Source organism: Cygnus olor, chromosome 7 (assembly GCF_009769625.2).
Source record: "Cygnus olor isolate bCygOlo1 chromosome 7, bCygOlo1.pri.v2, whole genome shotgun sequence".
NCBI lineage: Eukaryota > Metazoa > Chordata > Aves > Anseriformes > Anatidae > Cygnus > Cygnus olor.
Window position 1 is genome coordinate 15,677,749 of NC_049175.1, and position 24,781 is coordinate 15,702,529.

General features: G+C 42.3%; 1 protein-coding gene across 13 annotated transcripts in view; it reads right to left on the bottom strand.

Annotated features, from left to right (window-relative positions):
* PRKG1 (protein kinase cGMP-dependent 1) overlaps positions 1-24,781 on the bottom strand; it is a 466,091-nt gene that overhangs the window by 131,602 nt on the left and 309,708 nt on the right. For all 13 annotated transcript variants that reach the window (XM_040562953.1, XM_040562952.1, XM_040562956.1 and 10 more), the window contains 2 exons: positions 5,115-5,192; positions 263-357 (listed from right to left, as the gene is read on the bottom strand). In XM_040562953.1, the coding sequence (XP_040418887.1) occupies positions 263-357; positions 5,115-5,192 (173 nt within the window). The remainder of the gene's footprint in view (positions 1-262; positions 358-5,114; positions 5,193-24,781) is intronic.

Below are 24,781 nucleotides of genomic sequence, written 5' to 3' on the forward strand. Positions count from 1 at the left end.
CAGTGCCAAGATATTTTCTTATGTCTACAAACAAGGGAAAATCTACATTTGGTCACTCCATTGCAGAACAAGTCCTATTTCCCCATTAAGGAACAGCCGCATTGCAACATGCAACACTAAGTGACAAAGCACAACTCCAAAAGCATAAAACCACTTCCAATGTAATTCTTGCCTATTTCCAAATTGTAAGAGCCCTCTGAGGATCACAGAAGTCCTCGAAAAATTATCTCAGCATAAAAGCTACATCATAAGGAGCACTTACCCTTGAAGTGCTTTTTCTCCAAACCAATCTCCTTTCCCTAAAGTACGGAGAAAGACCGGATCTTCACTGGGGGAGTCTTCACGAGTAACGTTCACCTGTTGAAAAGCCAAAACCCCCAGAATTTAGAAAACCTTTAATTAATGAATACAGCCCATTTGTTCAGAAAGGGATTAGTCATCTCCCAGATCTCTCAAGAAGGGTTCCAGTCCATATCCCCTCTGCAAACCATATAAGTCACCAGTACTGCACTTTTCCCTCAGCCATCAGCAACCAGTTACTAATTCTCCATAAACTAATCTCAAGCCATCCAAGAAAATGAATTATTCATTATATACAAATGAGTTATTTTCCACCAAAAAGCTTACTACTCTTGGAAAAATATAATACTTGTGTTTTTCGAAGGCTCTAAACATGGAGTTGGCTGCACAAGCACAGTCAGTGCCCATATGGAGTCAACAGCTCAAATAGGTTCCAAATATTTTATGTGTATAAGACAGACACATGGCACAGGCTTTTGTTAGCTTTGTTCCACATGATTTCTTGCATTGCTAAGTTCACTTAAGGGAGAGGAAAAAAAGAAAATCTACATTTACTCATAATTTAAATGAAACCTTTTGGATCATTATAGGCTGAAGGATGGCTCCTTTCATTTTCATTATGTCCTGAATTCGTTGAGGAGGTAATTCTAGCCAGAGCAAAAATAAAGTATTTTCATCACAGTTTGAAGAAAAAATAAAAGCAAGATGGTATTTTGATTTTTGCAATAAAAGAGAAAAGCAATTACTGCTGATGGAATGGAGACTTCTACATGGAATGTAAAACAATAGGAGGTATAACCTAGTGTAAGCCCAAGTTTAAGATGGAAACACTGCAACAACAGGTAGATGACTACACATCTCTGAGTGATGATGTCCCATCTCTGGGGATCCTTTTCATTTTCTGAAAAGATTTCAGAAGGAAAATAGTAATTGATCATCTGAACACCCTTCTACTTTGTATTATCTTTGTAAGTGGCTCTGGTTCCCCAAGCCAGTATGGGATATAAATGCCAGCAGCCGTGTAATGACAAAGCCCTGGGACACACTGCTGGGAGCTGAGGACAGCATGACATAGTCTGCTCATTACCAAGACTTTACGAAAGATGAGTGCTATTGATGTAATGGCCCTCTATGAGAAATATTTTCTGCTTTTCAGCTAGCCCTTATCAGAGGCAACTCATACTTCTTACAGTATGCAAAAGTGGGTGAAATACTGCCCCCCGCAATCAGAGAATGGTGGGGACCACCTCTCCTAACATTAACCATCTATCAATCTGGTTGTCCAGGCTCCGTCCCTTGCCAGTGGAAAGCGACAGGAATTTCCAAAGCCAGAGCTGTCCAAAATTTAAGTGGAATGAGCAACCCTCTGGAGGGTTTACAAGGGAAAATCCCTCATCTCTCTTCTGCATTTCAGGCTCTCTGTTTGGTATAATCAGAGCTTTTGCATATGCAAATTCACAAAGCCCAAATCTAGGACAACAGACACTTCCTTTCTGATTTAGAGACATTTCAGTTTAATTTTACTATTAAGTTTACAGTTCTGCCCTGCACTTTCTCTGGTTTCTTGCGCGGATGGTAAAACAGTGGGTTTGAGTCATTAGTGAGCACTGTGTCTCCAACACACGATGTTAAACATCTGCAGTGACTCATCAAGCATCAGATGAGGGTAGGAAAAGTGTAACAGACGAGCCAGGAAGATTTGTAGCTGATGAAAAACAAACTTGGACAAACAAAGGGAACTTTAACGCATATTTAAGCTCTTTCTCCATGACCTCCACTGATCCTCAGAAATGAATGCTAAGGGATTACGGGAGTAATTTTGACACAGCTCAGAGCGATGACACATCTGAACAGCCCAGCACCAGTGAAGAACCTGCATGATATGGTATTAAATTGGTGCCATACCATTGCTTTTAAGGGGGAAATGGTGCACGACGGCACAGCATGACACATGCAGTGTCTTGGTAAAAGGAGGACACTGAATGGGCACAGAGCAGCAGCAAGTAGCAACCAAAAGGGATCAAACTTTCCATCTGATGTGTTAGTCAACAGATTTCCGCTCACAGGTTGTTTTGAACAGATTTTGATTTCTATTCACCTGGAATGGAGGAAATACGTTAACAAATAGCAGTGAATTGTAAGGCCACGTTCACCATTTTTGCAGCATTAAAAGCACCTTCGCTGCTGCTGCATTCACTGTCCCAATTCTGCAAGAAGCTGTCTGTTGACCACAGGCAGACTCAGATAAGGGAATGTATATGGGGTAAATTGGTAGCCACATGCCCCCAAACAATTAAGTGACTAAGATCCAACTAAGAGGAGCTGGATCAAGTAGCATATGGAATTGAGGGAGAAAAAGGGGAAAAGGGTTTTGCCACTAAGAGAACTATCCACAAAGCACAGAGTGAAAGAAAAAAACAAAGCAATAATCTTTTAAAGCATTTCTGAGAGAAGTGCTGAGCTCAGAAATTTAAAAATCTCGCTTCTCTTGACTGTCACTGCAGAAGCTCTGACAAAAGGCAGGACAGAGTTTTTAAAAGTAGCTTTCACTGCTCATACACAATGCTGCTGACTGCAGAAAGTACACGTGAGGTCCTAAGTACATGAGCTGGAAGCAGGATTTCTTCTGTTTTACTAAGCCACCTGGGCCAGGTTTCAGCATGGGGCATGGGACATTATGTGCCCTGCTTCAGAAAGTCCCAGGCAGCATACACTGATATGTTTATTCCATATCTCATTGCTATTTATTCCATGTTTCACTGCTAAGGCTCTATTTCTGCTAGCCTGGGACATATCCTTAGCGTGGGGTAGTTCTGATATCACTGTACAGCTATGTCCCAACACAGGCATTAAAATTAAACACCCTCCCACTCCGTCCTTCATCAGTCACAGATATCTCTTCTGCAATTCAGTGAGGTTGCAAGAGAAAACTGGGCAGAATTTAATCGTCCCAGTGAAAATTCCTGTCAAGCCACCAAGATCCAGCTGAGGATCTGGGAATTCCTCAACAAGCCCGTGTGCATTGTTTTGTTTGAACTCCCTTTTTCTGGCCATCAGCTGCCACAGTAAGATAAAGGTGCAAAGGCCATGGAGATAATGCCAAGGAGCTTCTCAGGAGGGATTACAGAGCTCTGGAGGAATGGTCAAGGACATGGGGGGCAGGTGGTTCTCTCCTCCGTCCTGTTGGCTTGAGGAGCGGATGAACCATGCAGGTCAACAACTGTTTGTCCAGCAGCTGTCAACAGCAGGGATTTGGTTTCTACAACCATGGGACTCTGATGATTGAGGAGTGCTAGGAAGGGATGGAGCCACAAGACCAAGTGGGTCAAAAGCACCCTCACCAACAGGCTGGTCAACGTGGCAAGTGGGCTTTTAAAACTTGGTGAGGAAGGGAGGTGCATCCTCCCATGAAAACAGTCTGAATAGAAAGGATTTGAAGTGCACATCATGGTTGTCCATATTCTAGAAAAAGATGAAATCCTACTTCTGAGTGGAGCAAATCAAAAGAGCACAAGGCAATACCGTCAAATTCCTACCTCTACTGTCAATGATTGGCTTCATTTCAGAAACCTGTCCATTATTACCTTTTTCATCTGAAAAAGACACTTTTTTCTTCTGATAAAGACTGCCTCCCAGCAATAGAGAGTGGAAGATGATGGTGAAAATCTAGTTTGAGTATCCGAGAGCTGACAGCTCAGGATTCAACCCAGCTGTGTACAACACCCACATTCCTCCTGTGTGGATGCCATGTTTATTTGTGGTTTTTTTTGCTAACTTTAATTATGCATGGACTACATTATCTGCCTTGGTGCAAATATCAAATCCATGAACCAGGAGGCTTGGGTTGGCTTAATTTCAAGCACATTTGTCTATCTGTGTTTACTTTTCATGGATCACATCTGATCTGCAGTGGGAAACCACCATGTATTCCCTTGAATGTCAATATCCTGCTACATGGAAAGAAGCCAAATGTTTCTCAAGTGTAATAGTATTAGGCCAGCTAAAACAAACCAAAAAAGAAAAAAAAAGTCAAATGGAATGAAAAAAAATGGATCCATAAAATCCCACCAGGATTTTACAGGAAAAGACGTCAAAAAGCATATTTTCCCCTGTGAGCAGTAGAGCAGAAACTTAGACCATTTTTCTTCCCCAAAGAGAAATCTGAGACTTCTCTGAGTTCCTATTATTTAATTTGGAAAAGCTACAAAGTGATAGTCATGGGAATGAAGTCTGGAAATCAGCCTTTTAAGAGGGATACTTGGTAAAGACTAGTTGAGTATTGCAGGGTATCCTATAAAAAAAATTTGGCTACAAGGATGCTGGGGTAAAGAAGCATGCAGGGACTCAGAGTAAGTGTCTGCAATTAAATAAAAAGGCAAAAATGAAAAGAAAGCTCTGACACAGCTTAGAAAACTGCGATTTAGTCAGAAGGAAAAAGCAGGGAGATGCATGTAGCGTGCAGGAACACCTTGGGATGGCACAGGACTACCCAATGCAGATAACCCATCAAAGGAGAAAGGACAGAGCTTTTTTGGTCATGTACCGAGAGACTTAACTGTCTTCAAGCCCCAGAATGTTCACTGTGAGCACACGTGTAAAACAGCATAAGATCTACTTTTTTTTTTTCTTTTTTTTTTTTCCCTTCAGGCCACTCTTCCCTACTGATACAATGCCAAGAAGTTTAATTAAATGTCAAGTGTTGTAACATTTGTGCCCTGGGGAGGGGAGAGAGAAAGCACTGGCTGGCACTGAATTTCGAGTGCATATCATTACCATCGCCACCATCACATTTCCTTAGAAGAGTGTCAACTTACCTTTCCTTTGCTGATTATAAAGAAAGTGTCCCCTCGAGCACCTTGTCGGATAATATACTCTCCACTTTCATAGTGTGTCTGCAAAAAAAAAATTAAAAAATAAATAAAAAATATGACCAAACATAATCAGATAATGTTATTCAGTTGATAATTTGGCAGTTTTGCAAGATAGTGCTTAGGGAAACATAACCCTGGTCCAATTTTATCCAAGTCTGACACTGGTTGTGATTTAAGAATTGTCCTATGTCAAGGAATATAATAATTAAAAAGAAACCATTTCTGGCTTGCCCATTTTTCTTATTAGTGTGCTAGTGCCAGCTTTTGCCCAGATGAATTATCCTCACAGCCTAAATCCACTTATACTAAGTAAACCTGACACAGGCATTTTTGACAGAGAATACAGTACATGAACTGAACTGCAATAGTATATTTGTTGTAAAAATAGTTCCCTACCTAAACCACCAAAAAGCCTGGTATTTTTTCAGCACTGCCAGCAAGGGTTTTATTGAATAAATAATATTTGCTCTCCCCCTGTTATTATAGTAGTTTAATCTGTCTTTTTTGTCTTATTTTATGGAATATTTATTGCTAAATTTCTGTCATACCTTGTCAGAGCTCGCATCTAAACTTAATAGGATAGCTTCATCCCTTGTATTACCCCATCAAAATCAATATGCATTTATACTTCACCAAAAAATAAGCCAATATGTTCTAAATAAAGACTCCACACAAATATTTAACCCTCCCACCCCCAAACTAGCAGATTCTTCCGAGGTGCTCTGCACCCCGTGAATTCAACAAACATCCTTTCAACAGCAAGCAGAGGCGAGCGAAAGACCAAGCATCCTCCCCAAACCTCCTGCTGGTAAAACAAAAGCTGTTGTTTTAATCAAGCCTCTGCAGAGAACACAGACATGGCTGCAGGCGTCAGGTCTCCCATGTCCCAGCACTGATTTGTGACAAAGCCTGCCCCAGAATGCCACACATGCCGAGCCCTGGTGTGGATGTTGTTTGAAAGCTACAATGTGCACAGAGCTCCAGAAAAGACCACCAGATCTTTTAATCCTAAAGTATGTATAAACAACAGCAAGCATGGATTTGAGCTAAGAAAGAGGAATTAATCAGAATCCAAGGATTTGGTTAAAGATTTAGATTTCTTTTTTTTTTTCTTCTTTTTTTTTCCCCAAAGGTACTTTAATTGACCTGTATTTATCCACCTTCTTGGTGCCACTTAAAGGCTGACAGCAGACTCCAACAAGAAACTAAACACATCAAGGCACATGGTGAAGTAGCTATTGCATCCGAGAAAAACAACTCTTTGCTTTAGGAGCACTGGACATATGGCAGTACTAATGAAAAATAACTGTTCTAAGAAAATAAGTTTAAGTGAACTATAACATGCAATTAATTAGGCTAGTTGTTAAAAATACATATACTTGGGCCGTGGGTGCATATGAAATGCACAATACTAAATACACAATACTGAAAGAAATTATGGGTAAAGAAAGACAATGTCAAAGGAGGATGTTAGTAATCAATATCCTTAGACTCTCCAAAAGACTTGTAGATGAAAAAAGGCCACTATCTGAATCACAAATGCTGAGTAACATCATGTCAGTCTTCAGAAATGGTGTGGGAAGGCTGACAGGTAGGTTGCCCTGGGAGAAAAGGCTCCCTATGAAAGCCTGGGAGGAGACGTGGGCCTCTGTGGACACAAATCCAGTTCTGTTTCTTCCGTGGGGGGTTTCTGCAGAGTGCATTTTGAAGATGCACATTTCTGACCACCTGGGTTGAGACTCCTTGGAAGGGTCTGATTTTATAAGGTATTGAGATCACGTCCTCTTAAGTTGCATCTCATACGCACCCAAAATTCTATAATCATTGCTAACGCTCAAAAATACTGGTCAAAAAACTTCCAGTTTTACTATTGGCAACCTATATCCATTAGGCAGATTAAACTGCTTCTGCTCACACTACTTTTGTTCAATTTTACCTTGACCTACTTTTTAAAATTATTTTTATTTTTATTTTTATTTTACTATTATTATTTTTATTTTTATTTTACTATTTTTTTTTATTTTACTATTTTTTATTATATGATGCTGCTTTATAGCCTACTCTCAGCTTCTGGCCATTTAACACACCAACATGACAAAGCCCTCTTCCTCAGGCCAGCCCGGTGTCTTGGTCTCAATCAGCAGGATGAGCTGTACCAGCTGCTTAGCGCTGACAGCCGCAGTCCTGCAGCCATCTCCGGATCCTCACGAGTCCTCCCAACCCTCCCATTCAGGCTTCCACAAAGGGAGTGGAAAGAGAATAAAGTTAGAGCCTGGAAGGACCCAAAGCTGTCTCTGGCTTTAGCATCTCTTGCCTACCATATATATATATATATATATTTTTTTTTTTCCCCTGGGCTGTAGACTCATTCAAATTAAATACTGCAAGCCCTTCTCCCCACAATTCAAATCATATTCCTCCAGCCCTTTGATCAGTTTCCAGTCAGGCAGGGCTTTCCATTCGCTTGACCCTCCCATGCCCTTCCTTTGGTCCACATCTTCATCTTTACATATTCCAAGCCTATCTCTCTCATGGCTAAATCCACCGTGCTCTTTTTGCTCGAATCATCCAGTCTCCAACAGTGCTCTGACTTGTCCTCTTAAATCCTCCTTCTCTAACACAAACCCACTCATCCGCGTGCTTTACCCTTCTAACCAAATTATTTCTGTGCGTTTAGACTGAAAGCACTATGTGAAGTAAGCAAAGCACGTCAGTGCTCACTTATGACACATGCAAACAGAAGTAATTACAAGCCTCTTGCTTTTAGCTAGCCACATTAAAGGTACCAACATGGTCTCAGGTACATATGGTACCACTATACATCCTCTGAAGAACGCATTTTGGCAAGTATGCTCTACAAATCCATAGCATAGCTGATTCATGTTTTAGGAACACAAACTCCAATTCACATACAGAAAACGAGTTCAAGAACAATGGGAGAACAGCAGGAATTCTGACAGCTTGACACTGGTGTGGTGGCACATACAAAGTAATAACATTTAAGTTAAAATCACAAAAAGGGAAGTCAATAAATGCTCCTTTACCAGCCTTAGACTGAGCCCATCGCTATTTCTGGACCTGCCTCTGCAAGATTAAATGTAATGGCTGAGATCCAGCAAGCTGCTAAAAGCCAGGCTCTACTGAAGGGGATCCTTCTGATGGAGATAACCATCAGTCGACATCTTAAACTCTAGCTCCAATATCCAGTATACAACTGGTTAAAGAATTTCTAAATTGCTTTTAAAATAGGCAATGAATATTTCTAACCACCTTTGCAATCAGCAAATAAGTAAACAGAAATGCACCTAGTGAAACACCCCGTATTTAGGTTTAGAGCTCAATTTTTTTGATTGACTTTTCCCCCAGGAGAAGGGACCCTGGACTGAGCCAAGAGCTCTGCCCTGAATACTGTATTTTCAAAGGCAATAAACAGTGCAGTGATGAAAGCTAACTTACTGTCTTTTTCAGTGAAACCTAAGTGTCACGTAGGTTTTTGAGTATACTTCTAAAGACACAGAAGCTGCTCTATTCTAGTGTTTTTTTCTTTTCAGCAGAGAAACAGAGCTGAAGGTCCAGCATGTAGATGGAATGGAAAAAGTCCAAAGAGAAGCAGGCAGGCTGCAGAAACACAGCTTGACAAAGCCAAGACAACCAGGTAGAAAAGCTAATAGTTTCAAGGTCTTGTGTGTAGGTGAATAAAAGGGTTCTAAGTCATTGAGGTCCCAGCTTGGCATCAAAATCTGTGCGAGTCAGCGCTCAAGAAACAGCAAGGACAAAGCAGAGAAATTACTGTTGGGAACAGTCGCCTACCAGCAAGCCACAAACGTGTACTTTATAAGCTCTGGCGAATGGGGATAAAGACTCACTTCAATGAATTATAAATGCTGCAAAACCTGGAGCATTTGTCATGCTAACCAGGCTGTTGTTTTACAAAATAACACCAGGCCCTTGAGGTATTTCACAACGGGGCAAGAGCTGCTTTATCCCTCTTGAACAAGAGGTGGCAACCGCCTGATCAAACCCTTCAATGCAGAAAGCCCCGAAACATGGCTAATCCTGCTGTAAAGCCTCTGCACTGAGGGAATACCATGGTGCCAAGTGAAGGGACGGAGCTGAGGCTAATCCCCACATGGCGTGGAGGTGCCTGCAGCAAACATCGAGTGCTGGGACGCACATGGAGATGCCAGCACTGAATTTCTCCCCAAGGGAGAAGGATCCGCTCCACTCACATGAAGAAGCCTCCAGCCTTCCTCAGACTTCATTTTCTATGTAATCAAACCTTTCCCAGTCTACACCAGTAAGGGGGGACAACGTTCTCCTCCGCAAAGCACAGAGGTCCGTGGGGAGCCTGCTCTGCAGAGTGCCAGCCAAATGAACGGCCCAAGCACGCGTGCCTGCATCGGGGACCAGTTCTGTGCTCTAACAGATGGCTTCTTCCTCAGAAAAGAAGTGATAAAACATTTGTGCCTTGGGGTTTCTGCTTTTTGGGAAGCGCAACACATCCATACTTCAAGATTAAAGGTTTCCGTAAGAAAACAGAAAGCTCAGATTCTTCGTTAATGCTTACAGCTTTGATTTTACTTTCTGTCCCATACTTCATGTAATTCTTATGAACATTTAAATACTCTTGTTCTTCAGTGATGAGAGAGGAGCTATGGACACAGGGCTTCCATGTTTTCAGGGTTCTTGAGTCTAGCAGAACTTGGAGCTCAAAGCCACTGGATTATATATACAGAAACAGTGCGTGAGGAAAGGAAAAAGCTAAGCTAAAAAAAGAGAAAGCTCTTATTAGCTTTCTCAGGGAACAAAGAACTGGTCCTAAACAAAAACATTTTAATAGGAAATAAACCTGAAATACATATAAGCAAGAGAAATAGTCATGTACATACTACATACGCTCATTTTTCCACTGAATTTACTTCATGTGTACCTAGGCAGGCCTGGCAGGAGCTGGACAAAGAGAAAACAGGACTAGAGAGCCAGCCCAATGAGCGTTTCGAAGTCACAGGAGCATTTCTCGACTGCCCTCAGCCAGCGCAGTGTCAGCGGAGCCCTGCCAGCATTTCAGAGCAGCCCACTTTTGAACCTCTCAACCTTTATTACCCTTTTTTTTCCTTGGCAATTCTGCATAATACCAAATTGTTAATTCCTGAATCCTTGCTCGGATAACGGTCAGCTTCTCGTCTCTTGTATAATATCAAAAGCTTTCAGGATCAGGAACATGATGACCCCTCATCCCTTTTTAAAAACAAATAACAACAACAACAAAAAAACTGGGAATTCATCAAAAATCTGTGATTAATACAAGAGATATTTTTTAGACCTTAAGAAGCTAAACTGGCTAAACTGAGTTTTTTTTTCTTATTTAGTTGGTTTGTTATAACTAACACAGAAAGCCTCTGTAACAAGGAGACCTGTGCAATCATCTGTTTGTCTGTACATTTGTTTCCTCACCAAAAACTAACACAGACTTTTCTCCTCTCATAGTTCAAAGGGATCATTGAATTCATCTAAATAATATCAGAAAGGGTAAGATCTCACCTGCAGGAGCCATAGCCTGTCTGGGCAACCCTTTACCTTCACGCTCTTGTGTCACAGAGCACCAGGTAGCACTAGGCAGGCTGGAAAGCACAGGTTTAAACAGCACTTTTCCTGCATTAGACACCCAATTTGTGACTTCTGAGCCAAATGAAAGAGCAGTTTTAAAAGGGTTTTGGGCTAGCCCATGCATCGGTGACTGCAGTTTCACTCTTATGAGGTTTAACTAGGAAGATACAGCTAAATAAACGGAGTTGGCTCTACTTACACCTATAAGTGGTAGGCTTCAGCTACCAGCAAGACTGACTGAACATTTAAGGTGTATTACAAGCAATGCAGACAGTGCAGACAGAGCAGCTGACTTGTATTTATCTTGATTTTAGGAACAGCAAGAATTTTATCATCTGAATCAGGATTGAGTAGTGAACACCAATCCTTAAGCTCTCCATTACCATCAATGCTACCAGCACTCCCACTACTCCTGGGATTAATATTTACAGCAAAATCCTCAGCGCATCTGGGATACTAAATTTACACTATCAGAATGCAACCACAAACATCAGATTTCTCAAAAAATTGTTCCTCAAAGATACGTGAAAGCTACTTGGTGCCTCCAAGTGAGATGCAGGTACAGTGAATACCCCACGTACACTGAACACATTGAAGTCTAGGTCAACAGTCAGAGTTTCACATCAACTCTTGCGGTAATTCCACACTGCCATTTCTCCAAAGAAAGAGAGAAGATGGAAATAAATGTTATTAAATAAATAAAGAAATATATCCCTAAACAAGGACAGTTTCTATGCAACAACACTACATATCAGAGACAGACCTTAATCCATGTCATGCAGTACTCTGTGTCTAAATGGCCTTCATGTCCGTTAGGTTAAAATCAACCTCAGCATCCAAAGAAGTTTGAATATTTTGTAAGATATCTTTTCCAACCTAAATTAACACAAGTTCTGGAAGCCATCCTTTTCTTTAAAGTCTCCTTTGTGTGGCCGACCAGCAAAGCAGATCCCCAGTTTGCCTGGTAATCACAGCTTTTATAAAAATCTTTTTTTTTTTTTTTTTTTTTTTACCTTTTTTCTGCTGTCAGTTTGCCTTAAAGCCTAGCAGAAATCCCAGCACCAAGGGGACAAATATTTAATTAGTGGGCTTCATCAGGTGAGACACTGGTCAGCCCCTCCGATGTCCTCTATGTACCCCAAAGAACTCATATGTGAGCGGAACAGCCCGCGGTCGAGGCAGGCTGTGCTGGGAAAAAGGAAACATCCTGCCTCACGAAGCCCTCCATCCCTTGCAGAATACCTGCAGCCCAGCCCTGACTGGGGAAACACCCCTATAATTAAACCTCTCTTGAGAAGCAAATGGACTTTTCTGAGACCAGCCTTGAACACTGACAAAACTAGGAACAGCAAGGTATTAGTCCCATAACTGCCTTTTTGTTTTCTCCTAGTGTCACTGAGCTCTCTGTGTGTGAAACCACAAGTCCTCACCGAGCAAAACCTCCACTGAAACAAGACCGAAGGGGAAGAGCTTGTCTGACCAGCTACAAAAAGCTCTCAGCAATCACCCAATGCCACCCCTCTCAGAAAAGTTATTTGTGCACTTAATTTCCTTTGCTAGCTGCTAAGCAAATGTAGCATCAAACACTGCATTTCTTTCTCCTTGTTTTTGTCCTTCTTTCTAATATAGTATCATGGCTGGAACAAGACGAGGAAGTCTGAAATATGAATTTCTGCACCTTGTCCTTTCCAGAGGGGTTTCTATCACAGCGCTGCATTGTGCATGGAAACGACTCACAGCTCATAAACTCAAAATGTTGCACTAATCGTAGGGAAAAAAATCACCTTTCTTACTTCCCAGATCTTGTCACCCTCAGCGCAGAGAAAGCCCGGGCTTTGCAACTTCAGACAGCTGGGGGAAGGCTTTGGTCCACCAGCCTTATTTTGGCAACCACCAACTTCATTCAAAGCTTCTGTTCCTGACCACCACCAAAACCTATGGAGCTTTTAAAGACTGCCAAGTATTGACACAGGCTGTGAGGAGAAACCTCGACACTAGAGACCAACCCAATAGTTAAGCTTCAGAAAACCTCATTTTTCTCCAACTGGATGCCTTTGACTTCTGTGTTTACACTGAGAACATTTGAAAGAGGTGGAAAATAGATTTAATGTTTGGAATGCTACGTAACCCACGTCGGCTGTGGCGCGGAGATGCCAAAATCCTCTAAAAGGTCACGTAAGGGGAACAGAAACACAAAGGTAGCTTTAAGACGACGAGCTTCACCCTCTGCAGCCAAACGCTCTATTAACAAGCCACAGGTTTGCACTGCATAAACCAGTGAGGATAACACAGGCTTGATGACAGTTCTGAATGTACAATCCATCTCCCCCAGGGTGTATTTTTTAAATACTTCTAAATATGTTATTTTGCTGGCTGTTCAAAAAATATTCACAGAACCTCAGCAAAACTCCAAACATAAGCAGCTTTCAGAATACTTTTGTTTCTGTTCTGGACTTTCTGCTTTAATTTTTTTTCCAAGTCTAAAATGACCACAGCAACACTAGCAAAATAAAATTTTAAAAAGTTTATTTGCTAGAAAACGTGGCAAAACCAATTTCAGGGTAATATTGGTCTGCTGTATTGAATTCTTTAGGAATCATAAAACTTTTTTTTTCCTGCCTTTAGTATGAGTCCCACTCTCACGAAACATCTAAAAACGCTGCTCCCTGAGGGAGCTGAAGGGCAAAATTGTCCTTCTGTAGTCCTCTGCTTGCTGAGCCTGAGAATCCCGGCGCAGCCAGTGGGCCTGGTTTCTGACACTCCCTCCAAACAACAGCTTAGCACAATATTACGTCTAACAAATGAAGAATTAAAATATGGAAAGGGCATATGGCTGATGGGAATCGAGGGTTGTTAACTCATGCCTTTTAATTCAACTTCATCACGGAGCATGGGGCTGGAAAAGCAGACGAGGGAGGCAAACACCCCAGAGGGTGCTGCTTGCTCATGCCAACTCTGCCTGCCCTCACCTGTCAGGGACAAGGGGCACAGACCGACCTGCAGTGGCACATCCCAGCAGAGATTAGGATGTTATTAGCACGCTTCTGCCTTCCCAAACGGTTGTGAACTTCAGCAGGAAACCTGCCGATGAAACTGCAGCAGCCTGTGTTTGCAGTCTCCCTTACTGATTCAGCTGGCTCTAACTGAGCTGCACTATCCTCCAGGAAATTTTCCTCTCTCTCAAAAAAGCACTACAAACTTACTTTTCCTTCTTAAAGAAATCAAACCAGCTTCTTGAATTCAAATCAGGAATCTGTGTGCGTGTGTATGTAAGTTGAAACTGCTTTGTAATAATCGCAGGAGACTGTCACCTTGGTAAAAGCCTTGTGGTAGACTTTTTATTTGTGCCGCACTGATTCGCTGTGACTTTGCAATGGACTCTGTCAGTGATGAGAAAATGTGCTCCTCGGCACATTTTGCACAGCCTGGGCATCTTCATCAGTAGTGGTGTCCCCTGCAGCTTACATTTTGCTTCTGATTCCCCTCCGTCAACTCCCCGATCAACAACAGGTGTAGTGCACCGAATGGGACTATTGGTGTGTGGACGTCCGGGTCCAGCATACTGGAATAATACAAATCGCTGCACACGGTTGGTTTGTCTGTCCTCTTCTGCAGTTGTCTTAGCATCCTCCTGAGATAGGAGGTAAGAACCTGGTAACAACTCATTTCATTTCCAGAAAAAGGCAAAAGGCAAATGCTGCAAAATAACGAGCTGCAATCCAAAACAAATAGCAGCTGATATGCCAAGAGAAACCTTTTCCTTAGACTGAGAAATAGGTTGGTGGCTCACCTCCTAATACCAAGATATAAATTCATGATTTGAGAACAACATACTGATTTCTCCAGATGAAAGGAATATAGCATGGAGTACGGCAGCAGTCCAAGAGGCACACTCAACAATTGTTTTGTTAAAGCAAACAAGTACAGCCTACAATGATTCCACTGGGTACAAAACAAAATGAATAAAACATCAGTCCTACAACAGTCCTCTGCTGCTCCTGAAATGTAAAGATGTGATAAATGTTCTTAATTTGAAGTTCTTTGGTTAAAAGATTGTTTTAATTTCCTGTTTCTCTTGGAGTTTGGCACTACTGTTCTGTAAATTTGAATTTCACCATGTTACATGGAGAGCTAGCAGGGAGGGGACCATGCCACACAGGGATGGAGCTGGGGCTGGTATCCTCCTTTGCTTCCTTTTCTCCGGCATTCCCCCATTTCCACTGTCCCACAGACATGCAAGACATCCAGGAACTGAGCTGGAGACAGCCCTCTCCCATACTACCTGCCAGGCAGTACCCATCAACATTGTTGTGGGCGAGGCAAGGTAGGTAGTAGAAATAAGGCAATAAAAATGTAAATTGCACAGGTTAGACAGAAACTCAGGCAACTCGACATACTTGGTTTAGAGCAAAAGATAATTTTCAAACTGCAATTTCTAACTCTGATCAGAGCGCTGACTTTCTTGGCTGAAACTGCCAGCCCTGAAACACAAGTTGAGTTTTTACCATGAATTCAAAACTTTTGCATTGTCCTGTAAATATGACTTTACAGTTGTGGTCATTTAGGAGCTTGCTAAGCTTCTCACATGAAAAGAAGAAGTCCTTGCTCTTTCCAGGACCCAGGGTGCACAGCTGATCAATTCTGTTTCCATTTACACAACAGAAGTCAGACTTACAACACCAGAACAGCCAGCCTTAACAGCTCTATTCATGGTAATGAATAACAGGTAAAGAGAACCACTCGTAATTTGTGTGCCATATGTACTTGAGATTTATTTGGTCTCTCACTGAAAAAAAACATGCCTCATTGAAAAAGTCCCCTAAATGAAGCAATACTAAGGAAAATGGGTATGAAGAAGGGTTAAACTTCAGTGGTATCATCTTCTTCAACCAGCCGGCTACGTAGGCTCCCTCTTTCCTGCTCCTTCAAATCAGCAGAGTCCTCTGGTAAAAGGAGGGTCCTCTGTCTCCCCCCCTGTAACTGTAAGATTCGCTGAACTCTGCGTACTGCAACCTTCTGCTCTGCCTTGACTATAAACATTTCTTGGGCGAAGGCAAGTCCTGCTGTCACTGTCAAGTTTCTTTCCCAGCCCACCATCAAAACAAATGGTCTTGAGCAACCTGGAGCGTGTTTAGGGACTCTTTTAATGCCCGTTGTATCGGCTGAACAGCAGATGCTGTCTTGAGCAGACGAAGATTTGTTGAGCTTCAAAGATCGTACACAGCCACCTCTAAGGCTAAAGGATGTCACAAAGTATCAGCTATCGGGACGTCTACAGATGGCAAGCCGGGATGATGTGGGCTCTGGGAGTCCATTAGGGTTTGTATCGATGCCCTGAGACTGAGTTTTGATTCCTAAATTCACTGTGCACTTTTAAGGGAAAAAGTGGAGGAAAGAGCATCTCAAAAATGCATTATTTAGTTAAATGAATTATCGCTAAATAAATTTCCTGCCTTAATTTGCTCTAAAAGTAGACACAAAGCATTAGAAACCACATTTTAATTCTTGTTCCATCCACGTTGTCACTGTAATGCAGTCTGACAACCAATGTTGGAGAGCCATCAGGTTTCCTAAGCCTGGGAGGCAAACGCCTCTCGGCTCCTGAGGCGCTGAGGCAAACATCTGTTTCTGTGTTTCTGCCCAGAAAACACATTAAGGCACAAACTGCTGTCACCTGCTGGTGCAGGAGCCACCACTGTCCTGACCCCGGAGCCTGACCCTGTCCCTGCTGCCCCCTGAGGTCACCGACAGCCTCCACGAGTAGGAGCAGACAGGGCACCGAGTCAAGAGATGCCCAAGCTGCTGCCTGCAGCCCAACACCTTTTTATAGAGGACATGTCTAGGAGTACAGTAGAAGCCCAGAAACGCTCCTTTCTGGAGGTATAGCATCTACCTGCCTACATACATAGCAAGGACTGATGTGGAAATAAAAGATGAGAAAGAGGAGACGAAGTAGGTGGCAGCGGGCCAAAAGGAGGATTGGAAACTGTGATGCTCTTGGAGAAAGACCACATGTAAAGATGCTCAAAGGATGAGAAAGGAAGGACGAGGGATCAGAGAAGGAAGCTCAGCCCTGCCACCACACGGGTATTTGGTACCGCAGGAGGCCACCAGAAGAGATCAACTGCAGAAGTGCTGCCAGTGGGGGACAGCTTCATTTCCTCAAGTGCAGAGAAACAGGAAAAGAGAAATAAAAGTACATTAACAGTCAGGACGATCTTCTGAGAAGAAACAGGAATTTCAGAAGGAGGAGAAATGGAGGAAAGAGAGGATGCCGAATAGGCTGGAAAGTTCAAAGAGATGCAGATGGGGATGAAGAGGGAAAAAGGTCAAGAGAAATGCCAAAGGAGAGAACTCAAGGCAAGGTAGCTCAGGGATTAAGAGAACACACAGGTGGTACATGTGGGCGAGAGCAGCACGTGGGGACAGGTGAAGACAACTGGGAGAGAAGCCTTATAAAAGAGGCTTGCTCCAGAAAACACGAGAGGAGCTGATACAGACAATATGATTTATTCCCAAGAGAAATGACGGTGATAATGAAAGACAGCAAACCAGCTGCGTGAAAGTTGCTAGTGATGTTAGGCCACAGATCCGTCACTGAACTGGGATAGAAAAACCAATACTTCGCCTGTTGGCTGTAACAACCAATTCGCAGATAATGAACGGGAAATGCAGGGAATTAACTGCGTGAGAAGTAATCAGAGAAAGGATACCTAGGCAACAGAGTGGAATTAATCAGTTACTCTGACTAAAAATCAGTGAACAGTTAAATCAAGTCAAATTTAAGTTAAAAATATTATATAGCAAGTCAATTGCATGGGTTGATACCGACTCCAGAGGGAATAAAAAAATTAAACTGCCCATTGGAAATCGTAAGCTTTAACATGACGAGAAGAGTACTTCAATGCCTATGACAGGTCACACACATTTAATTTTGTATTCCACTTTTGTAGAATTCAAATCTCTATTTGAACAACTCATGTCCCATAACACTTGCACCACAAACCTGTCGCCACAGCCCAAAGTGCTTCCCAGCGCTGAGACGGCAGCGCCCTCCTGCTTCCCTGGTGGCAAGGGAGGGAGCTTTGCTCTGCTTTTAAACACCGAGACCAAAAGGTCCCCCTCGCCCGTATGACAGCATGTTGACCCTGTCAGCTTTGTTTTGAGGAAATGCAGCCAGCAACCAACTGCTCTTACAATGCTGTGTCACTGCACCGCAATGTTTCTCCAAAATTGCAAGCAACTTTTTATAAGGATATGGGGTTTTAATTAAATTTAAATTAAATGCAAGAAAAGTAGCCCCTCTTCTCCTCCTCCTTTCTTGAGTAGCTCTGTTTCTATCCTCTCACTGAAAGAATGTCTATGGAACCATAATTTTCCTCCACAAATCTCCAAATCAGTTCCACAACCATTAAAATAGCAATGAATTCCTTGCAAAAATGAAATTGGAAGAAAACTATGCAAGTCAACATATTTCATATCTTTTTCTTCATTTGCAACCATTTTTTTAATGCTTATTCAGACAAGTTATTTGTATTGTCATGAGGATCGAAACTAATTTTCTGATCTGTCATGAGGAATAAAAGAGCATAGCAATTGAATATACTCAGCCACTTTTGAAGTAACCTCCAATGAAGCACGTTTTCTTTTTGTAATCTGAAGCAAAGAAGAGAGTCTACTTTCCATATCCAAATGTGCCTCTTTAAATTGTCCTCAGGAACTGAATTTATTGACAGCAAAATCATGAAAAGCATTTGATTTTTACTGAAACAGGCAATTTTGCCCATCGAGTTCACCAGTTTCTCCTAGTTTGGCAGATTCTTTAGGGTTTTTGGTATGTGACAATCAGCTCTGACTTAATGTGCGAGCCCTACAGCACCAAATTAAGTACTACCTAGTGCAGATTTTGCTCCCTTCTTTACCTCTGTGGATTTTGTCTGTTGATAGAAAATATTATCCTTTTACCTAGATTTCTCTCATTAACTGTACAAAGAGAAGACTGCAGTTTTATCAGCCTGCACACATACAAATTTCAGGCTCCACTCCCAATTTGCCAACAATTGCTCTGGATTACAATGAATTTTAGAAGTGAATTACATTGGCGTAAGCAAGATAAAGCACCTAAAATATACTCATTAAAACAATGATGGGTAAACTTTCACTCTGAATGTGCACTGAAACATGAAAAACAGAATGCTCTATTATTTTATATAGGAAAAAACAACTTTTATCAATGGAAAGAGAACAATATAAATAATTCCAAAAGTGACAAGGCTTAGGCTTAGACAAGGAAGGCTTAGGTAATTCTAGCCAGGTCATTTTGAATTTTGCTACAAAGCTGTTATGCAAAAAGTTTTACCAGACCTTTCCACTGCCTATGATTTATTCCAGACATTTGTCCAACTAGTAATGAAACATGAAACTAAAGTCACATTAATAATTCAAAACACGATAAAAACTTTAGATTACCAAAAGATAAAGCATACAAAGAATTAACCCTACAATAGCAACATCTTCATCTGGGTCTCATGTAATGACTAGTCATATTATTATTTGACTGAATACATCTATTGTGTGCTTTAAAGCATTTTTTGGAGTATATCTTACTAATAGTCCTAAAAGAAAAGCAGAACAGCACTGGGAAATATAATCTAGGTCAGATTTTTGGCACAAGACACAGCACTGCTAGTGGAGAGCTGACTATTTCCTCACCAGGCAGGGACAGCACACTGATCCAGAGACTACTTCACTAGATTTTGAACTCCAAAGCATGACAAACTGTTATCTTTTGTGGCTTTCTCTGCCAGGAATTTGGAAAATTATGACTTGGGACTATCGCAACAGAGACAGGATTGTCCATCATGATGCTTAATAAACCCCACACCTCCACAGCCAAGGAAAACCTCCACCCCAGTCCAAGATCACAGCCTAAGAGTGCGTGCTGGTAAAACCAGGCTCATTGTTCATGTTTCCCAGTCCCACACAGCAGGCAGGGACGGGAAGAGCAGAGTACATCTGTTCCACCGACACCCTGATTTAGGACATCAGCATTTTCCTCTGCAGCACTACCATAAATTTTCCCAGCAATGAGCTATTTTTGTACTCATCTTCCCTCTGAATTACCAATACAGTGAGTTATTTTTGTTTTTTATATTATTTCTGAGATACTCAGGACTCTTATTTTTCAGCATGAACTGTTAACTTTGATTGGAGGAAGGGTATCTGAAGGACACGGGTCTCCAGCAAAAGTTCCCTTCATGCATTTTTTCCATGCCCTTCAGATGATGAACCAAAGGCAGACTAAATGGCCATTCCCAAGGAGCCCGCAGCTGAGCAGGGAGTTGACTTTCAGCCTTTCCCATTTGTATCTGTGCCTTCCCAACGTACACCTGGCTTTTTACAGGGACTTCCCCCCTTTTGGGGGATGCCCGGACAGGGGGAGAGCTGTGCTGGGATCAGGTGACCTCCTGACGCCGCAGCTGTCCATTTGGACCCAACTGTGGGAAATCCAAGTATGAAAGCTGAAGCAGCCCGTCTGTGTTACGGCCCCCAAGCATATGGAGTCATGACAGTCGCTAATATTTCATTTCTAATGCTAGGCATCTGTTATCAAAGCTGCACGGTGCAGCTGAAGAGTCAAATGACCTGAACAAGGGGATCAAAGTGCTCTTTAGTGCATACAGCAGGAGCCTTTGGGGAGATGCTAACCCGACCCAGCGTGCTCTGACCCACCACCTCCCATCTGGCATGTAAGCCTGAGGACGATGAGCACTTACACTCTGCGAAGGTGGCTTTCCTTATTGTCTTCAACGTGTCCCTGAGGTTTGAATACAAGTAATCTGCTGTAAAAGTCATTTTCAGAAAAACAGCCAACCTCATCTTCCTGCCACACTGGCAAGTTAGGTCCAAGTATTTGTAGTATTTCCTCTTGACAGAAAGCAATGAAGGAACACCCTCGCTCACATTTGGTGTCACGAGGAAAACCTGTAAATGCCACCCAGTGTTCTTGGTGTACATTTATGGAAAGACCAGGCTTTGCCTTCACCTTTCCAAACCCGTCAGCAGCAAGGGAGAAAAAGCAACTGAGGAGAGGGGAGCACAGGATTGAATTATGCCCGTCCCAATGCCTTCAGCCACATCACCCTTTGGATGTGGCCACACAAGCAATTCAGGCTGCCTAAGGAGTGTTTAGGTTGCTTACAATTGTACCAGAGTACCCAAACCCTGACCTTTCTCCACGGTTAAGATCAAATTAAATACTGTCTTTTCAGCAACAGGTAAGTGGAAACATCACGCAACCAACAATGAGAGCAGATCTCTTATGGGGACCAGCTTAAGGCTTAAATTTCACAACTTCTGGTAGTTTCTTGTGACAATGCTTTGAGATGACAAGTCTCATTCCTGTTCTACTGTTACAGGATCCAAACCAATACACCCCAAAACTTGTGTATGACACTCAAGTACAGTCCTGTGTTCCTATTTCCATAATCCCCAAAGATTCCAAATGAAAGGTTAAAACTCTCAGCTGTGCTCAACTCTCTGAAAGCTTTACGGATTAAGAACACATTTTTTGAGTTTCAGACCTTTTCAGGGTCAGTATGAACCATTCGCATCAGCTCATCCTCAGAAACACACAAAACCAAAATCAAACCCCTTTTCATCTAACCCAACAACCCGTTACTGAACCAAAAAACTTCTCCTCCAGCAGAAAGACGTCCCATTTCCTTTGAAAGGCTGCATGGGAGGATGATTTAGCCATTACCGAGCAATCTGTTCCAGTGGATGATAAACTCACTGTTAAGAGGAAAATCTGTTTTATTGACTTTTGCTTACTTCAACATCCAGGTTCTGTACTTGCTAGCAATTTTCTAGAGGAACAGGCTACCCAGTAACAGTTCGGGGTGAGCTGAACAGCTTTTCTAACTCAGGGAAGACTCTGAGTTTGCTGTATCAGGACTGCTATTGCAAGCGGATGAAGACACACCCAAGGGTCCCTGTGGTGCCCAAAGGGGTTGCTCAGGGAGCGCTGACACTGTACATGCATTTCAGTTTTCCTCCTGGCTACTCCAGCACTCCTGCCCTCTATGCTGGAGGGTGAGAGAGGGCTTTGGTGAGCAAGGGCTGGCGTGCAGAGCTTAGGAGATGGCTTTGTTGGAGAGCAGAGCAAGAATGATTCAATTTGCAGGCAGCCCTGTGGCACCCAGCACTGGCTGTGGCACTCTCTCCCCTCGCAAGCCCCAGCTCTGACCCCTGAGGAGGCAGGGAGTGTCACTTTGGGAAGCTTTGCTAGAAATTCTCTATTAAGAAGGACAGAAACAAGTTTTATTATTTACATTTTTAATACATCTCAAATGCTGTTTTGCTGCATTCTGCACAGTATGGAAATAAGGCCATTTAAATTTTACCACATCAGTAACTCCATTTCTAATGCCTTTCTCCCTTCCTCCAGCAGCTTACTCTTGTGGTTATCTATTAAGATATCCAATGCCTACTATTTCATGGATTAAGGACGAAATGGATTTCTGCTATCATAAAGACACTTTTCAATTACTATTATTACAACTGTGAGATACTGCAAATACCGCACCGATAGCGGGAAATAAGAAGTTAGTTCAAATATAACCCTGAGACCTTAATTGCATGCTTAATAATATACAGGCACAAAAATGAATGCTACTCAAAAGAGCACCGCTTCCCAGGGAAAATAAACTCCCTGAAAAAGAAACACCTGCCAGCTGGGGTGCACTTTGAGAAGCCACCACAGTCTATGGAAAGGAGGAATGTCCCCATGGTAATGTTTGCTCTTTTGCTTAGCACTAAGTGGTGATCCAACGAACAGCTCCATCGCTGGAGGCTCTGCAGCTGGTCCCAGCTCGATATCCCAGCGCAGAGCAGGGAGTCATGGTTCAAAGTCCAGCCCAGAACCATGCCTTTGGTGGTCGTAGGTGTCTCCATGGCCACGTTTACTGTCCTCTGGATTTTCCTAGTTAATGCCTGGCATGACTTGCTCAAGACTACAGCCTGCAAGCCAGCCTTGTTCAAAATGCCAGTAGGTGTCACTGTGGGCAATGGTATAGAAGCCAGGGGGGAAATGTTTGAATCAAGGGGAAAACACCCATCAAGTTAATTAAAGTTTAATATAATTGCTAATTATATTTTTCTGCTATTATAGATAAAGTGCATACAACACACTTTCTACAGATAACAGGAACTTTATTAGAAACAACTTACTTTTTCTGCTTCGTACCATTTGAGGGTGGAGATTGGAAATCATGTAACATTTGCAAATCAGTATACAGTTGGATTTGTTTCTTAGGTTCCTGAAAACAAAAATGAAGCAAGTCTGGCAAGCTCATTGCCACCAAAATGAGCCTACGTGTATATATGTATGTAACTAGTGATATGGGGGGTGAAGTAGGGACTTCTGGAAACTGCTATTAGGATATACTCACAGAAGGTCATTTCACCAGACCAGAAATGGGGACATGCACTCTCCCTGCAGGCTTCCCATCACAGCAAGCTGAAGCCGCCCAGCCTGCTTCTCCCTGCGCCTGCACAAAGCCACGGCACTGAGCAAGCACCTCATCAACGTGGAGACTGCTATGTGCATCTTTAGGTGGCTGAGAGTGCTCGGGCTGTTAGAGCAGCTGCTATTAGACTCCGATACCAGCCCCACAGGTGCTCCTTGCAAACCAAGGGGCTGATGCCTCCAAGGGGCTGATGCAGGAGGCAACCGAGACTGTTACAGGTGTTTGTGTGCTTTTTTTTTTCTCATGTTATTCCTTAAGATGTGTAGTGTAATACATCAAAGCTGAGGGTAATGCTTGTGTAATTCATCAAAGCTCTATATATAGTGTTAAGAGAATCAGTAGTGAAAGCACTATTTCATTAAAAGGGGAGAATGTGCTGTATGAAGCTGTACTCTGCCCATCAAGCTGGAGCGAGATGATGCTATACCTTGCTGCTGATAATAACATCACTGTGAACCAGTTCACTTTTAGAAGAGTACTATTCACCAAATGCCTGTTTAGCAACTGGAAAGAAAACACATCAAGTGCAGGAGCGTAAGGAAACTGAATGAAGCTGCTTGGCACGAGAAGTGAAGGTCAGACACCAACCCATTGGCCCTGACCCATTTGCAGGTAAAAAGCAAAATATAAAATGCCTAGAAAAACAGAGTCCATATGCACTCTGCCTATATGAAACAAAATGCTAAATATCAACCCTGCTGTTGCAATTCTGTTTTTTGAAGTGCTCCTTTCCACCAAAAATACAGTTTCTGGCTTTTTGGCTGATGCAAAGCACGCACAGTCTAAAGACATTGGCAGGATAGTGTCTGCTCTCAAGTACATAACCCTATCAGTCTTACAATGACTATGGCAGGTAGCTAGAATTTTCTCCTTTCTTTCAAGCTTACTTCATGACAGTAAGTAGATAATGTTTACCCATTCCTTCCAATCTCTTCACACAAACAAATCCACTGTGGGTTTCGATAGCCAGGCACGCTGCAATGCTTCTTACAAACTGCAGTAACCTAACAGATATGGGAAAATGAAGCACATGGTTGGATCACACAGGAAACATTTACTTGATCTTATGAGTTTCATTGTGACCTCCCTGTTGTCCCACACGCTATGAAAAATTCAAATCCATTGGCATGCCTAAAGTCTGCAAATCTGCTCATGCAAATGATAAGGTTCACTTAAATCTGTTTTTCATATCTATGAAATGCTGGAAATCATCTAAGATTAACAACGATTCTTTTTCTGTTTTTCTTTTATGGCTGTGATGGACAGGCTAAAGAATCCATTTACAGATAATACAAAAATATTCCAGATAGGCCAGAGCTGGTTTTAATGCAACCTGTCAAAGAGCAACCATGTATGCCCATGAAGCTGCATAACCCTGATGTGGTGATGCCAAGTGTAGCAGCTTTATAAATGAGCAACTTATCAGGGAGTTATCACAAAGAGGATTTAATCTCCACTCAGTCCATTGTTACC